Raw genomic sequence first — 17225 nt, 5'->3', positions numbered from 1 at the left:
ATTTCTTTGTATGAATGTCGAACATTAAACCAAACTGTTGTGTCTCGGAAGAAGCCTCTGCTCTTTGATCCACAGACCAGAATCAATACTCCAGTTTGGGCATTGATGTTTGAGAAAGCTGGAGAATGTTTCTGCCATCAAGGCTCATTATAACTGCAGGGAAGCTGCACATAAAGCAGGCTGGCATGTTGAGCTAGTTATGTGTGCTTCTAATGACCCAGAATTTACAATAAATAGAAGAGGCTGATGTAAGGAGCTTGTTTGAGATGATTTTTGTCATTTAAGAGATGCTAAATACCGGGTTTTATGTATTCCTTCCTTGTCTTATTCTTTGTGTTTGACCTTGTGCGCTCCAGAGGCAAAGAAAAGAAGAGATCAAAGTCTCCAGGCGCTCAAATCTGACTTTGTGTTCTTTCCTCGAGCCCTTTTCTGCTCGTTTCAAAATGTTATCTCACTAACACACACATAAGAAAAACAACAGACGCATTTTAATCTTCAGTCACAAACTAGGACAGGACATGATAAAACGCTGAGACCGAGAAACCTCAAAGTGTCACCGCACTTGTTGATGACTCACCGCTTTTTTTTCTTGGAGTTTTCTTACGAGACGTGAACGTTCGTCACGAAAAATGATGACAGATTCGGTACATCAGCGAAAACATCTCCTTAAATAACACGACTCTGTGACATTCGACAAATAGCCTCGTCAGGAGGAGAGGGATTTAATGAGGGCTGCGCGACAAGCTAACAGAAAAACAGCATTTAGCGCTAGTTAAACAAAAGCTCTGTTCACACTGCAGTTAACAGTGACCTAAATCTGCTTTGTTTCTCATGGTCTGAACGGCACGAGTCACATTGAATCTGACATTTTCGAACCAGATTGAGACCACTTTAAATGTGGAACTGAATCAGATAGGTGTCAGATTTTCTTGAATGCGACCCTGGTCTCAACAGCTAGGTCACAACCAGGGACTGTGACGTCGTCCTGGGGCAGAAGTCACGCTTAATGAACACAGACACATGGAAGGAAGCAAAGATGGAGATGGGAGCGTGCAGAGAAAAGCGAAAGTCTGCGTTCCTATTTCTCGTCATGAAGAGCTGGGGGAGAAAAAAGCGGGGGTCATACAGACAGTAAAGCAATCTCTTTGGAAAACAAACCCCCAAAACCAAACACTCTTTGCGTGACAACATTAATGTTCATCTGAGCATGTGGTTAACTTTGGGAGCATGAGCAGTTCACACTGCAGTCTGCAGATAGGCCACTTTTAAATAATGTGATATGAACAAACAAAACAATCAGATTTGAGCAGTAAATTTGAATTTAGCATAAAAGATCAATTTATGTTCAGTGTTAAAAACTGATCTGTCCGTGCTCCGCGTTCATTTTGACCTTATTTCTGCAATTTTCCATAAAGCTTACGAATACAGGACAGACGGAGCAGTACACAGGTAAACACGGAGGCAATGTTTCTGTAACTACCTGATACACAGCTCTGGTGACATACAAAGAAGAAAGAACTATGGCAGAACTCGGGATGGGTGCCTTTCACATTTGAAATAATATGGTGCTGTTGCCGGTACTCAACGGTGCTAATTTTTGGTACTTTTTTGTGTTCAAATGGTAAAAAATATCAGTTTGTTTAATAATTAAGTACATTTTTTTCAGTTAAACATAATTGTGTTTCAATATATAACCTTGCAATGCTGTGTTTATGTCCAGCATGGAAAATTGCCTACTTTTCCACTCCCTCACAGTCACAGGGATGCATTTAGGTACCTACACATGGTACCTTTTGATCCTACATGCATCGGTACCTGATACTTTTGAAAGAATTCGGTCAGTACAAATAAAAGTTCATAACACAGTGCCCATCCCTAGGCACAACTTCCTTGATGTATTTGAAAGCCTCACAAACCACAGTCTCCTACATTTTTGTCTTTTATGCAAGAGGTTCATTAGTGATACCTCCTCCACAGTCACCATATTTGTTTTTAGGTCTGTAGTTGTCACAAACTTTTGACTCTGGGCTGCGCCCCCTGGTGGATGTATTGGTTAACAGCAATGCCAAGGTAAAGGAGCAATGTAAGTATATGAGCAGTCATGGTAACATTGTTTGAAAAAGACGGATACATTAAATATGTGAAGGGGAACTAAAGCCCTGTTTCCACCAAGCAGTCTGGTTTAGATCAGTACAGTTTGATACAGGTTGGCTTAGTTGAGCCTGGTCCTATTTGTGTTTCTACAGCCAACCGTGCCCCCCTGTGGTAGGCGGTGTGTAAGCCAGATGCCAATAGCCACTCAGTTAAATAATAACATGACACGACACAGTGTACCCCGCTAATAAATCCAACAAAGAAGAAAAATGTGACACAGTAAACAAAGAGCAGCTATGGGAAACATCCAGCAATTCCATTTCTTAGTGATTTCCATGTGGCTCTTTCTTACTAAGTGCAGTCAAGTTTTGTTTCAGAGAAGACTGTGTGCTGCAAGGAGAAATACAGCCGCTGTCACACGGTAAGTGAGGATTCTTTCGACCAATCAGAGGTCTGCAGTGTTGGAGCTCCACCTTCTGAGGTCGGATCAGTTTAGTCTAGCACCCCTACAGCAGGGTCCCAAAAAGTGGCACGACTCATCTCGGTTATTTGGGGATCTGTCCTGGGATTAGCCTGTGGAAACACAGTAATATGCGTGCAGTGCCAAGGCGAACTGAACCAAACTGAACTGCTTAGTTGAAACAGGGCTGCAGTGTGAATGTAGCTAAAATATGGAGTCCAAACTGAACAAAAAAAATCAACAATTTAAAAAAAAAAACACATTCTTGAGCATGTTGAGCTCTTAAAAAAAATATCATTTTAAATTAAAGCTGACATTTAGTCCTGCCGTGTAATTGACTCCCATTGCTCTGCTGTACACAACAAAGACTCCTTATTCTGCCTGTTTCCCTTCATTAGCTGCTGATAGTATTTACCCATCAATAAGAACCAGTGAGTAGCAGATAGCCAATGATCATTAACCAACAAGTCTTAATTGTTAAGTCTGAAGGTGAATCCTCCAGCTTCCCCGAAATCCACACACTCTCCTCCTGAAAAGTGATTACAGCTCCAGATCGACCAGCAGCATCCTGTACCGTCTGCCTCATAACTGCTTATTGATCCAACACACACACATACACACATATGACTTCTTATGTGCACACACTCTTGCTTGCAGATTTGTTTGAATAAAGACACACATCGACAAATGAAGCCCAATTACGAGGCAAATGAAACCTCAACGTCGGGGCTGAGAGAAGGAGAGAAGGAGGGATTGAAGACTTTTCAGGGGATTTCAGCTTCAGCTGTGCGGCTAACAGACATAAGAAGCAATGCTTTTATTCCTCATAGAATGACACACACACACACACACTCACACACACACACACAGAGGAGTGTATGCTTCATTGATTCAGCAGCTGATTAGTTTCAGGGTTAACAGCACCACTGACATGAGCGATTGAGGGGAAACTGAAGCGTGTTCACGCTCGGCTGCATAATCTTCACTGGGCCACAGAGCAAGCATGCTAAGCCTCAAAGTATTTAATTCCATTATTTAAAAAAACACCACATCTTGTTACTTTTCTTCTTTAATTTCCCAGAACGCACTCTGGATATCTTACGCAATCAAACACCAGCTGATGCCTAAACTTGGTCTCCAAACGCAAAGCACAGAGAGATTCTTTGCAGCTTCGCCGCTCCCCGTTTTGTGTTTCTAGGTCACATCCTCGGACATAAAACTAATGTTCTGAGCAGTGTCACTTATGATGAGTCTCTCCATCTTTGCCAACTCACTACTTAGCTATCATCATCCCTCGATCCCTCTTACAGCACCCTTCACTCACTCCATCATTTAGCCTACTTTCCCTCCACACGCCACTTTATCCACTCATTCTTCCTCGCTGTCGTTGCGTGTTAAACTTCGACTTTGGGTGTGTGTTTTTGAGAGTCTACCGAGCGAACAGATGGGACAAGGAAGGAAAAATGAAATGAAGCTTGGTTGACACTTCCTCACGCACTCTCCGCATTTCCAGACGAGGCAGACCTGCAGCAAACGGCGGAACGAGAAGTGGACCCGGGAGAGTGAAAAAAATGTGTCTGTGTCTATTTATGTCCATGAAAAAAAAGAAAAAGAGGAAAAAAGGTGTTTGAAAAACAGGCCAAAAACATATCTCGGTGTTGATGTGTTTGTGTGTGTCTTGCGTGCCCATCAGCTGTTGGCATGTCTTTCCTTGGGCGGATTTAATTCCCAGCCGCATGGCTTCGGCTCATTATTCATCGGGCATAGTGCTCCAAACCTCTCCAGAGCATGCTGGGAGATTAAACAACGCAAATGAGCATGTACACGCACGTGCCTCTACACACACTTCCAAGAAATCCCTCTAGATTTGTGCACACACGCACATACATCCACAACATAAGCAAAGCAGTAGCATGCACAATTACACATTAACAGGAAGTGATTCGTCAAAGTACTCCAGTTCGGTCACTGTCACACAAAACGTTAAATTGACCCTCTAAGGTACCTTGTTGCTTCCAGGCAACACACCCATTTTTGGCCTACACATGTTATACTTTAAAAAAAGAGAAAAGAACTAAAGTGACCAATAGCAGTGTTTGAATTTGTCATATGACTCTTTGGAGGTCAGGCAGAATCCCTTGCAAGGACCAACTTGGCCAATCCTTTCCTCAAAACTGTCAATCATTGGTTTTGCAGTCTAGAAAAAAAGAGGTTTGTATAAATAAGCAAGTAAAGCTTAGTTTCTAATAGTTTAAACTACTTTATGTGCTGATTACCTCTGCCAAGGAGGTTATCTTTGTGGGAGAGTTTGTCTGTCTCTGTTTGTTTGTCTGTGAACAACACAACTCAAAAACAAATAAACAGATTTTGGTGAAATTTTCAGGAAATGTTCAAAATGGGGTAGGGAAGAAGTGATTAAATATTGGAGGTGATTGAGATCACTGTCTGGATCCAGGACTTTTTTTAAAGGATGCTTTATCAATGTAGGACTGTTTTCACTATATGTGAATATAACTCCACAATAAATGGTTGGATTGCTTTGCAAAACAATACAAGACAAAGTCACCATAACTTCTGAAGGATGTAAAAGTACGATCCAGATCCTGGCAATATTCTGGATACTAAGATCTGGAATATGAAATATGTACTGGGTCATCATAATTTTCAACACTGTCAGGTAACAAATTATCGTACAAACCTGCAACTAACACCAAATTGTAGCAGACAGTCTGCTGAAAGAGAGTATAACATTAAAGTAGGACTAAAGTGTTGCATGACAATCACTATATGCTTGGCGGAGGTCTCGCTCTCTGAGTGCTTTCCTAGTTGATTGATGGAAACATGTAAAAATGCAAATGTTGCCTTCTACCTGTACATGGTACCAAAAACATACCAGTCGTTCAAATTTTCTTAGTACCTCTACAATTCATAACCTATATTAATATGGTGTTGGTTTTATCAAAGTTTAGGCTATTATGGCACACTGTAGGCTCTTGTCAACTATTATATTAAACTCTGTGAGCCTTCTATGCAAGGCACATGTTCATATCCCCCAGACATTTTTTCTGCATTTACAGAATGAACCTTAAGTCCCGTTTCCACCAAGCAGTCTGGTTTGGATTAATACAGTTTGGTACAGCTTGGTCCTGTTTGCGTTTCCAATGCCAACTGTGCCTGCTCTTGGTAAAAGACATCCAGCAGTTTGCCTTCTATGTGATTTTCAGGTGGCTCCTGAGTACGAAGCACAATCAAGCTTTGTGTCAGGGAAGGCTGTGTGCAGCCAGGGGAAATACAGCCACTGTCGCATGGTAAATGATGATTCTTTCGACCAATCAGCGGACTGCAGTGTTGTAGCTCCATCTTCTTCATCTGGGGTTGGATTGGTATCTCTGGCACCAAAAGGGTACCAAAAAGTGGGACGGTACGGGTGCCATACCAAGACGAACTGAACTGCGCCGCCCAGTTGAAATGGGGCTTATGGCTCATCAGGGAGACAGAAGGTATAACTGGCACTTTTGGTTGATTTTAGTGAGCTTCTTCCACACTTCAGAGAACATGTATGGAAACAGTAAGTGACTATTTGGGGAACTAGCGCCACTTTTTCTAGAGCGTCTTTTCTCTTTTTAGAGCTGCAGTGGCTCGAGTTTCTACATATTATGTCATGTTCCTTTCTCTATCCTCAGTTAAACACACACAGGCAGAATTTTGTTAAACAACTTTTACAACAAGAAAACATTAAGCATCTATTTTAGGAGAGCTATCAAGCTAACGTCACTTTTTCTGGAGCTTTCACCCTCTTTACCCCCCCCCACCCTCCTGATTTCAATCTCTCCCCATAAAACCCAGCTGCACACACACACACACACACATGTACAAACACACACTGCCTAATGGAGTGTGTCAGTGTGCTCAGAGTCAGCTGAGTGTGCCCTCAGAATTAAGAATTAAGAATTAATGCCGTGGCGCCGATCCCTCAAAAGTCATCCGTAATGCAGGCACGTGTGTTTCTACACTCACACGCGACAGGAGAGACAAACATTGACATATTCCCATCTCTATCCTCAGTAACACACACACAAACACACACAGGTGACACAGTGATCAGTGCTGTCACTTACACTGGAAGTAGAGTTCCTCGTCTCCCTCTTGAGATGCTTTGCTGTAGCCGCATTGTCTGCAAAGAGAAACAAAGACAGGCGTCAAGACGGTGTTTTATCCCACATGGCAGACAAAGACAAATGAAAGCATCAGGCTCTTGTTTGTCCTATTAGATTAAAAGGAAAGTACAAGATAAAGTGAAGATTAAAGACAAGATTAAGTATGACAGTGGAGGATAGGAAGGCATTTGGAACGACCCTAATGGCGAATAACAAAAATTGGGAACCAAAAAGTAAAAGCCCTGCCTGATTTGGACCACTATCTGGAAGTGATACTCTCTTGTTGTTTGAGCCTGATGGAGTCCTTAAGAACAGGATCAACACACTTACACGCATGAGCAAGTGGGCTCTCTACACGTATGTGCACACACAGTTATCTCTCATCCCCCGCCACTACAGGAGGTCTAAAGAGGAGAGAGCTCTCTATGATCTGCTGATGGCTTTTCGGCTTAGAGGAAAACTTGGCTCTTTACACTTGCTCACACACATAAGGCACAAACATACACACACACACACACACACAATCGCTGTAAGTGACAGATTAACGAGTGATGAACAGACAGTCTGGATGGCCAGCACCGTGCTTACTTGGATTAGAGAGAGGATGAAAAACAAGAAGGACGCAGCCAAGGAGCCAGAGAGTGTTTTGATGGTGGAATCAGTACATCATAGATTTTTACACCAAACAACGCTGCTGAAAATTATGCCCTTTAACGGGTTGTATACATGAAAATAAAGTGTTTGGATGACCCTGCAGCTACATCCTTTATAAGTAGTGCTTGTCCTGAGTCACAACCAAGCGGCAACCTCCAGTCTAAGAATATGAGACGATGCTGAAGTGCTAAAATCTGCTGTTACTCAAGCCAAAAAAGCAGTTTTCAAAGCAGAAATAAACCTATTTACAGCCTGGTTCAAAAATGTCTCCTGTCTGAGTCGCTAATTTTACTATCGGCACAGACCGCACGGGGGGTGAATTTTTTTCTAACTCGGCCGTCAAGATCGTGAGCTCGCCCAATCAGAGGCACAGCCCAGGTCACATGACTGACAGGCACCCTATAGTTGTATGTGAAGCCCTTGCCCTTTCAACATGGCCGCGATTCCCGATTTTGCTTCATTTTCCATTTCAGCAACAGATGGGTGATGCCACGGAGACTACGTCCATGTTTTGTACAGTCTATACAGTCAAGCTACAACCTCTGAGGATGAAAAGTACGCCAACATAGAGGTGGGAAAAAAGTATAGTTCCCTGTTTGGCCACTTGAGGGTGGCTCCAAAAGTGAGTCAATTCTCATTTGGATCCATTATACAATGCTCAAGTTAAACATGAAAGGGGCAGTTGTGCTTTCTCCTCCTCAGGCTTTTGCATTCCACATGTGCACATGGAAGGGAAGAGAGTTCCCCGAAATAAAAAGAAAAAAAATTAAAAAATATATAAATACTTCCAAATAAAATTGGAGGTATGGTAACTTGGCAAAAATTGTTAGGTGTAAAACTCCTACCGTACATGTTTGGAAACCTTTTAATCCAAATATGACACATATGATGTGATTTAACATGCAAACTGTCATCACTGTTGGTGTTTTAGCTTTTCTGGCGAGTAAATCTAACAGTTATTAACAGGTTCTATTTCCTGTGTTTACCACAGTAATCTTGTTAGCTTGTTTAATAGTTATGATTTAAGGTTTATTTGTGTTGTGTTAGCTAATGTTTAGCATCAGGGTTGTTTATGTTGTCGGTTTTTTGCTTTAGTGATCAGAAGTACAGTAATATTAACCCTCCACTTTTTGTCCTAGCATAGATGTGGGGAAGCCAATGATGTGTCTGTTATGCTAGCACCTTTAACTTCACAAGTCTGCCAAATTAATCACTCCAGTTACCCAACACAAGAGATGAAAATCTCACCATAAGGGAAACGAAAGCAGTGACATGCCCTATAAGAAGCTAATTAATTAGCAATGACAACAGAGTGGTTAGCTTTGATCACCTGATGTTTGCGAACTTTGTCTCCAGCATCATTAGCAATGAAATGTGCTTGCTTCTTGACCAAAAAAGACAAAAATATCACGACATAGGCTTTAATACTGAATAACGAGTTTTGTCAGATAACTGTCAATGAATGCCTGCTAGCATCACGTGAAGGAGTGAATGTGGGATGTTAGCATAGGGAGAGTCTGGCAGTTTACATTTGACCATGTAAGGGCACTGGGCTTTAGTGAGCTAATGATGTTCTTTGTTTGTTTGTTTGTTTGTTTGTTTGTTTGTTTAATAAACAGGTGTTTATATGAGAAGGGCTGCACTCGCATGCTTTGTGGTTTGTTTTTTTTGAGTGTTTTCTATCCCTGTAAGTGTTTGCGCCAAGAAACGTGACAAGTGTGAGGCTGACACATCCCTCAGCCTGTGCAGCAGCAGCAGCAGCAGCAGCCTGGGCCTAAGACAAGGTCAGGCCCCTGTCTGTCAAAACACACCAGCAGATACATGCAGCACACATCCTCAGGGCAGCAGATACCACACAGGGGAGGCAGACAAGAATTAATAGATAAGGGGAGAGGGGAGGGAAGGAAGCACGGGGAGGGGAAGAGGAAGGGGAGGGAGATGACTAAGAGGACATCAGAGCACTAGGGGGAAAACAAGATGCAGGAGACCTGAAGGAGAGAAGAGGCAAGGGAGCAGGTGGGGAACATGACAAGTGGATGAGGTCAAAGGAGGAGAAATTACAAGAAACCAGCACTCAAGTTGTGTCGGGGAACATTCTTCTGAAAGATCCCTGGCCTGATACGGGATTTCTGTAAGTTTGAGGAAATTCTTCTTTTATGCTATTTACCTCTTGTAAAACTTGTAATATCTATTTAAAATGTCACCATCTACTGGTGTTGGTGACTGTACACAAAGATGGATGATATGACAGCACCCTACAAGTGAAGCTAAAACTATTTAGAGCTGGAACTACTAACGTAAATGTTTAATCCCTTTAATGGGATATAGATCAAACTTTTAAAACTTCAGATTACTTTTTCTGAAACATTTTTATTTTCTGTGGAATATCTACTTTTTACAAATTATTTGAGACTGGTAAAAATCGTAAAATGCGAATACTGAAAGCTCTGTTTACATATAAGGCTCCTGCTATGCTTTGTATTATCGATTAACAGCATAATGGAAGGGAAGGAAATCAACTGTACCATCTTTCTTGAATAAAGACTCCATTTCCCATGAACACCATCAACCACTGTTGTGAGCACATTACTTCTGCATTTGTTTTAAGAGCAAATGAATGGAGATCAGATCGTTTCAAGCTATCTTTTCTTTGTTTCAGAATACTTTTTGCAGGATACAAAGTGACAAGGTAATGTGTGTATTGAACAAGGACTGAGAAGGATACAAGGAAGGGAGATTTAGGAAGCAAGGCAGTGATATAAAACTAGAGTTAGGGCATGCAGCTGGATAAAGACTTAATAAGCAGCAGGCAGGATAGAGGGTCAGGGGACATGGCGGGTGAAATTAAGGGAGTGAGGATCCAAGGAGGCAAGTGAGCATCCAGGACATAAAAGAAGAAAAGAAGGAGAAGTAGTAAAACGACTTGATTCCATCCCTTCTTTAAAATGTCACAGATGTGACAGAAATTGAAAAGCAGATGCAAAGTAGTTGGTTTTGGATGGTGGCTCCACTCCGGGTATGAATTGGACTGGAACTGTCTCTATCAAATCTTTAAGTTCATTTCATTTTGTGGTCGAGCACAATGCAGAGGAGGGATTCAGAATTGGGCCAAACAGCTTGACAAAAAGGGAAGAGAAAATTGTTTTGGCTTGTTATCATTCTCTTGGTGAGAGGAGAGTTCGAAACACAGAGAAGAAAAGAAAAGAAAAAACGAACCGCAGAGGGAGAGAAGAGACGAGGGGAGAACTGAGGGGGAAATGAAAAGAGGGGAGAAAGAGGAGGGAAGGGGGAGGGGAGGGGGTGCAGACATGCCAGTGTACCTGGGCATCAGCTGTGTGAAGGGAGGAAGAGGAGAGAGAAGAGGAGGAGGAGGAGGAAGAGTGGAGAAGGAGGTCGAGAGCAGCACCACGCTAGCGGGAGTTACATTGGAGGAGCTCGAGCAGACGCTGCTGGGAGAGAAACAAGGGAGGGGGAGGGGAGGGAGGGGAGGGGAGGAGTGCCAATGTCAATACTGGCTCTTTGATGGTCAGTCAACACAACTCTGGATCAAGAATAGAATCCTGTCTCTCTCAATCCCTTAAATCTCATTTCCATTCAAGGAAAACGTTGATTCTTGCCAAGAAAAGCGCGTAAAACGATTGTACTTCAGTAACATAAATCGTTTGTGTAGAAGTATATCTTTAAAGCTGTCAAACCCTTCCAGAACTGGTGCCTTTGGTGTGCTTTTTAACTCACATTTTGGATCAATCATTAAATTTCACACTTCAGAAGAACCAGATGGCAGAAAGAAACATGCGAGTGCCAAAACGCCGCTGATTCCGGCCAAACTCAAGTCGCTGTCAGCTCAGCCTCATCAAATGCTAAACTTGGCAGGATGCATGTGAGTCTTTGTGTTTTACAGATTTTTGAATATGCAATAAATCTAATTATTAAAACTGAATTCACACTCCCAGAGCAAATCCACCAAATAAACCGTTAATTCTTTTACAGAGTTCTACGTGTGAGAAGGTTTCGGTTTATCACAAGGAAGAGTAAGACTTTGAATATGTTCATCTCTCCATGTGTTCCAACTTCACCCGCCTGGAAATGAATGTGAGCCAAAACTCATTCAGCCTCTTGAAGTCTTTAATCTTCCTCATGATCTTTGATGATACTTTTTAAAATCAAACTTGGTGCATTTGGTTCTTCAATAAGAAAAAAAATGTGTCAGGGTTGATAATGGCTTACTTTCTACCTTTTTTGAACATAGGGAAATGGTGTACCACAAGGGTCCATATTGGGTCCTTTTCTTTTTTGTCATCAAAATCAGTCATTTGATTTGTAAATGAAATGTCTCCATTCTAAGCTATATTTCACTACAAATGGGACCACAATTTACCACTGGGACACAGTGATGTTTAGGAAGCTGAAAACCAGTGTTGAGACAGAAGAGGTCCCAAACCTTTCAGCCTGTGATCCTGAAAATAACGGTGACGTAGACTGGTGACTTGTGGGAGTTCACTAAAAGGACAATCCAAAAACCGGGCAACAAAAAAAAATTGAATAAAAGAGATTGGTAGAAAATTAGACTGACTAAAGGAATAAATCAGTGGAGAAAAAAAAACAGATTTTTTGCAACCGGAGGTGTCGCCCCCTTCTGGCCTTTGCACAGAATGCAGGGATGCAGGCTCCCCCCAAAAAAACGCTAAGCCTACATTGTGTACAGACCATAGACTGTTTAAAAAACTTGGAAGAAGGCTCTGCGACGTCACCCGTCCATTCCTGACACTTGAAATGAAGCCAATCCGCGGACGCAGCCACATTCAATATGGTGCCGGTTTTAAGTTTCATTTTGAACAGCTACAGGGTGCTCATCAGTCATGTGGCCTGAGCTGTGTCTCTGATTGGACAATCAAATGACCCTAATAACTTCTAAACTGCAGAATTAGAAAAACAATCACTTACCGTAAAGTTGGTGCCGATAGTGAAATCAGCTTTCTGGGCCCAAGCTGTTTTTTGAACCAGGCTGTTAATACGCTAAAGTCTGTTTTAGTGGCTGGGTATGGGTATGGATATGTATGTGACTTCTGGTCTTTCTGCAGCCAGCCTCAAGCAGATTCTTGATGAACAGCAACATTTTGCATAGGTTTCATTTATACTAACCAGATGTTGCCCCTTAGTAAAGACCTGTGCTAAGTGTGTGTTTTCCTTTTTAGTGTACGTATCGTTCGTACAATTAGTGAAATTAGGTATCTTTGGGTTGGGCTTATTGGTGTATTCCCGTGACAGGGGGTCAATCTCTGGCACCCCTATTTTTGGAGCCATGTTCTGAAAAGTTTTGGAACCCTTGATTAAGACTACTGCATATTCTGTCCTGCATTTCAGGGCACACTCTGTTGTAATGCATGTGTAATCCTGCAAAAACATCATTTGAATGTATGATCTTATAAGTCCAGCTGGCCTGAGCTTATGCCACATTCCAGACTTGCTTCCTGTGCAGGGACAACGCTTCATGCAGTGCTTATTGAATTGGGTGCAAATACTTGCTGTGGAACCAAAAACCAGGGCACCTGTTGATCTATGCTTGTGGAAAAGTTCTGCTTTTGGCACAAAGGGAAAATTGGCAATACTTAAAAAACAGATCCTTGTTTGATGAATTTGGAGTTTTAACGCTAAATTAATTTAGAATACCAACAGCTTGATCATTTTAGCTTTCTACATGGCAATGCAGCCTTTGGGTTAATAACACAAACACAATAAGGTGTTTGAAATGAGCTCAGGCTGATAAAAATACTTGAATAAAACATTTTTATTCTGGTCAAATTAGTTTTCTTAATTAATGACAGGAGGCTTTAAATCTCTGTTTTTGTAGTGCATGGCATGTGGTTTCCTTGGGGCACTTTATCTGCCAACAGTCTCTTTGTGGTGCACAGCTTGTGTAGCAGCAGTTGGAAATAAATTAGTAAGACATACTGGAAGAGACAGGGTGTGGTTTAACTTTACCAGGAGACTCTTTTGTTGACGGGAGCCATGTAAAGTGAAGGCAAAGAGTTTCAAACTGCATTGTACAGCTCTTAATGTTAACGCAAAATAAAGCTCTGAAAGTATTTTCTCTTTTTTACCATCATGTTTTTAATCACCAAAGCAGCGTTGACATTAGCACATCCCTCACTTTCATGCATCTCTGTAGCGTATTTAAATTTTTGCTCATTTCCAGCGACCGATTACACGTGCAGCCCACACACTGGTGTTGCACGGGGAGCGCTTTAAAGCAGATGGCATGTAAATGAAGCCTGTTCACAGCCGGCTCTTTTCTCCCCGTTCTCTAAATTCAGCTGCAAAATAAAGTGTCGTTATGGAAATAATATGAATAATGGGTAAGAGAGGAAGGAAGAGGATCCGAGCTGACAGGTAGAGTGGAGGGAATTTAGGCCAGGGGAGACTTATGCAGAGCAGAAATACATGAAAAGTTAGGGAATTTCATGAAGCAGTGATAACTTTTAGGAATCATGAGTTTCATTCATTGGACTCTGATCTGAATGAATGGCGCTTTTGTTTTCTACCATTCCAACATCTATTTCTTGAAAATCTTAAATCTAAAGCTTTTTAAGTTCTCAAGAAATGAGATTGATGTTTGACATTTAAAAGCAGAAGTAGGTCTAAACTTACAAGTTAGGTCGTTATTCATTCATTTCCTGATGAATAATAAATAGCAACACTTTTCCAAAACTGCTCCCATTGGAACGACAGCTTCCCCCTTCTGCATTAAAGTTGTCTGACAGTGTTTCTTTCCTGCCACATGAAATCACTGATCTGTACAAGACACAGATGAATCTACACCATGGTGCCTGAGACCTTTTCTCTTGGCCCTCTTCTCTCTCCCGCGGCGCGACTCTTCCCTCTGAATCACACTCTGTTCCTACGTTAGCAAGAGTCAATGACCCTCTGCTATAGCTCCTGCTTCTCCATCTCCTGCTCCTGATAACTTGTTACTCACTCATCAGATACACACACACACACTCCAAGTCACAAGGCACACACACACGAAACCTGGTGGGGCCAGTGAAGGGTAAACAATCCCCACACTGACCAGCCGAGCCTGGGCTTCCTGGAGAGATGTTTGGGCAATGCTCTGGAACTCCAGATCTATCAGACTCTGTCAAGCACCGGTGGACTGTGTAGATGTGTGTGTATGTGTGTGTAAGAGATGGAACACAGTGTCAAGAAGTGGTTTCAAAGGAAAAACAAAGTACCAGTCTGGTCTCGCTTCAAAGTGCATTATGGCAGTTTGGTCGGAGGCCCAAAGTGTCTAAGAATGAAGCTGTAGGTACTTCTCTGGTGTCTGTTCTGATCTCTTTCATTCTACTTCATTTTTTCTTCAGCACTGCACTTCAGCAAAGCCCCAGAAGAGAAAAACACTGCAGTTCCTTGAGTGTCCACTTGAGGCTGGTTCCAAAAGTAAGGGGAACCTATTAAGCCCTGTTTCCTCTGAGCGGTCTGGTATGGATCAGTAGTTTGGCATGGGTTTTATCGGTAAAGCCTGATACTGTTTGTGTTTCCACAGCCAACTGTGCCCTCTTGGTCCCCTTGGTAGGTGGCATGTCAGCTGGATGCGAATATCATGTCAGCTACGTAATAGTGTCACACCATAGCAGCCCTGCTAATAAATCCAACGAAGAAAAACACGACAACAGAAAAAGAGCAACCATGTAAGACATCCAGCAATTCACCATCTTTGTGATTGGGATGTGGCTCTTTGATAAAAAGCGCAATCAGTTGTGTTCCAGAGACTGTGTGCCCTGAGGAAGGGCTTTGGGTATTGACTGATACCAATACTGATCCGATACCAGTGTTAAATAACAACCTGCATGATCTACTGTGGGATATGACTGGTAATGTCCGTCCTGTACTGAGATGCATTGAACTGAACAGGTTGGTGGAAACTGGGCTTTAGAGCCACATAGTGATACATATTCACTGTGATGTCACCCATTGGTTTCTAAAGCAGAGTTTTCAAGCCTATTGGCAGTCACCATATTAGAAATGCCAACTCAACCTTACTTATGGGCAACCAAGCACGGGGGGAGTTGAGGTGGCTTTCAGCTGTCGATAACGGCTACAGTTCAGTCATATCTTAATTTTGCACGACTTGTGATTTAATATCTTAAAATGCCTATCCCAGCCTAACCAACTGGTATCCTGAAAAATGTTCTTACTTTTTGTACCAGGCTGTAAACATGTTTGCTTTTTGCAAACATTTTCTCTTTTTGTCTGGTGTATGTTAGTTCCTGTGTTTATGCAGCCTCAAGTGGACACTAAAGGAACTGCAGTTTCCGGCACCTCTTAACCCTCTGGTGCCTTTATTATGAAAGCCTGTGTCAAGATTTTTCCTTTAGTGTTTTATTCTTCTTAGGGTATGAAAAATATTGGCTTAGTTTTTTTGTTTTTGTTTTTGTTGCTTTGTTTATGTTGTTTCTTTCTTTCTTTCTTCTTTTTATTTTTCATTTCATTTTGGTTTGTTTGGAACAGAGGGATTGACAGGATATGCCAGCAGGGGTCAACGAGTGTGGCTGTCTGGTGGTCATCTTGAAGTCAGAGAAAATTGACTTGAAGTTTCAGTGACTGACCAATAAATGACCACTCCAAGAAGTGGAGCAGCAGAGAGCACTCTAGAGGCTGATATTCAGTTCCACTATAGAGAACAAAAGCTTTGAAATAGCAGTCTACTGCAGTGACCACTTTGCACCAGAGGGTAAAAACTGATACACCTAGTAGCTTTCATCCTACTTAATGCTACAGCCAGGAAACAATACAAAGAAATAATCTTAGCAGATGGTAGATTATTTCTTTGTTGTAACAATGCATCTTGGAAATAAATCGTGTACCGTAGGAAAGCCTTTAAATTCTTTTTAAATGGGGCCATACTTTTAAGGAACATGCATTTATGAGATGAGCAGCAGAGCTGTGTATATGGGTTGGGAACATGACAAATTAGCAAAATCTCCTCTGCTAATGCCAAACAGCTTTTTCCACTGTTTCTCTCCTCGTGATAACCGGACAAAAGCATTCATAATAAGGATGGTAGTGTATTCTGCCTGATACATATTTTACATAAAACATGTCAGCTGCTAATGTGTTTTATACAACAGGGACCAAACAGCATAAAAAGATGCAGCGCCAACCTGCTGCTGACACATAAATTACATTTAAAGAGACACATTAATCCAGACTTTTTGATGAAGTGGGCTATCATGAATGTGAGTGTGTGGACGCTTGTGTCCATGCTTTCATGTCTGTATGTGTGTGTGAGAGTGTATGCAGTGGGACTCATTTGCATGTGTCTGTGTGAGCGGGGCAGATCGATGTAACTGAGACCCCTCCAGCCGTAGCCGGGAGCTGGCTGTCTCTGCAAACACGAGAGCATGGTAATTGAGGCATCAAGCCATTCCCTCTTTGTCTCTATGCAAAACATGAAGAGCAAGTTAATGGTCCAGCAGCGAGGAACAATGGAGACCGCTTTCAATGAATGCAGTGATGGAAAGAAAAGGGGGAGAAAGATAAGCATTATTATTCAGTACCAGGCCGTGCAGGAGGGCATGATGCTGCCTGTCCTCAAAGTGACAATTTATTTAAATAATTTGGAAAGTTAGCAAATTTGTGCATATTCAACGTGTTTCTAATGCAGTGCGCTTAATGTGTGTTTTTTCTCTTTATATTCCTTTATACATGTTTGACTGACACTTTCAGTTTGTATGGAGCTGCTGCGAGTGAATAGAAGCCATTTCTACACCCGAATGACTCCATCACTGCACTGTTTGTGTTCATCTCAGCCTTGGTCTGGTGGCTTCTTTATCACAATCCTTTCCTTATACAAGAGGGCG

At 42.0% G+C, this 17225-nt stretch overlaps 1 protein-coding gene across 3 annotated transcripts in view; it reads right to left on the bottom strand.

The window, feature by feature from the left end:
* The window catches only part of epha10 (EPH receptor A10), a 228508-nt gene that overhangs the window by 27035 nt on the left and 184248 nt on the right, over positions 1 to 17225 (bottom strand). Inside the window, exons 9-10 of one of the 3 annotated variants that reach the window (XM_074687701.1) lie at positions 10686 to 10814; positions 6673 to 6728 (exon numbers count right to left, since the gene is read on the bottom strand). In XM_074687701.1, the coding sequence (XP_074543802.1) occupies positions 6673 to 6728; positions 10686 to 10814 (185 nt within the window). The remainder of the gene's footprint in view (positions 1 to 6672; positions 6729 to 10685; positions 10815 to 17225) is intronic. The other 2 variants (XM_074687702.1, XM_074687703.1) reach the window with 2 other exon arrangements.

This window comes from Halichoeres trimaculatus, unplaced genomic scaffold (assembly GCF_033239565.1).
Source record: "Halichoeres trimaculatus isolate MK-OKI-2021-1 unplaced genomic scaffold, fHalTri1.1 fHalTri1_scaffold_14, whole genome shotgun sequence".
Taxonomy (NCBI): Eukaryota; Metazoa; Chordata; class Actinopteri; order Labriformes; family Labridae; genus Halichoeres; species Halichoeres trimaculatus.
Note: the sequence above shows the minus strand (reverse complement) of the source record. Positions and strands in the feature narration are given on the sequence as shown.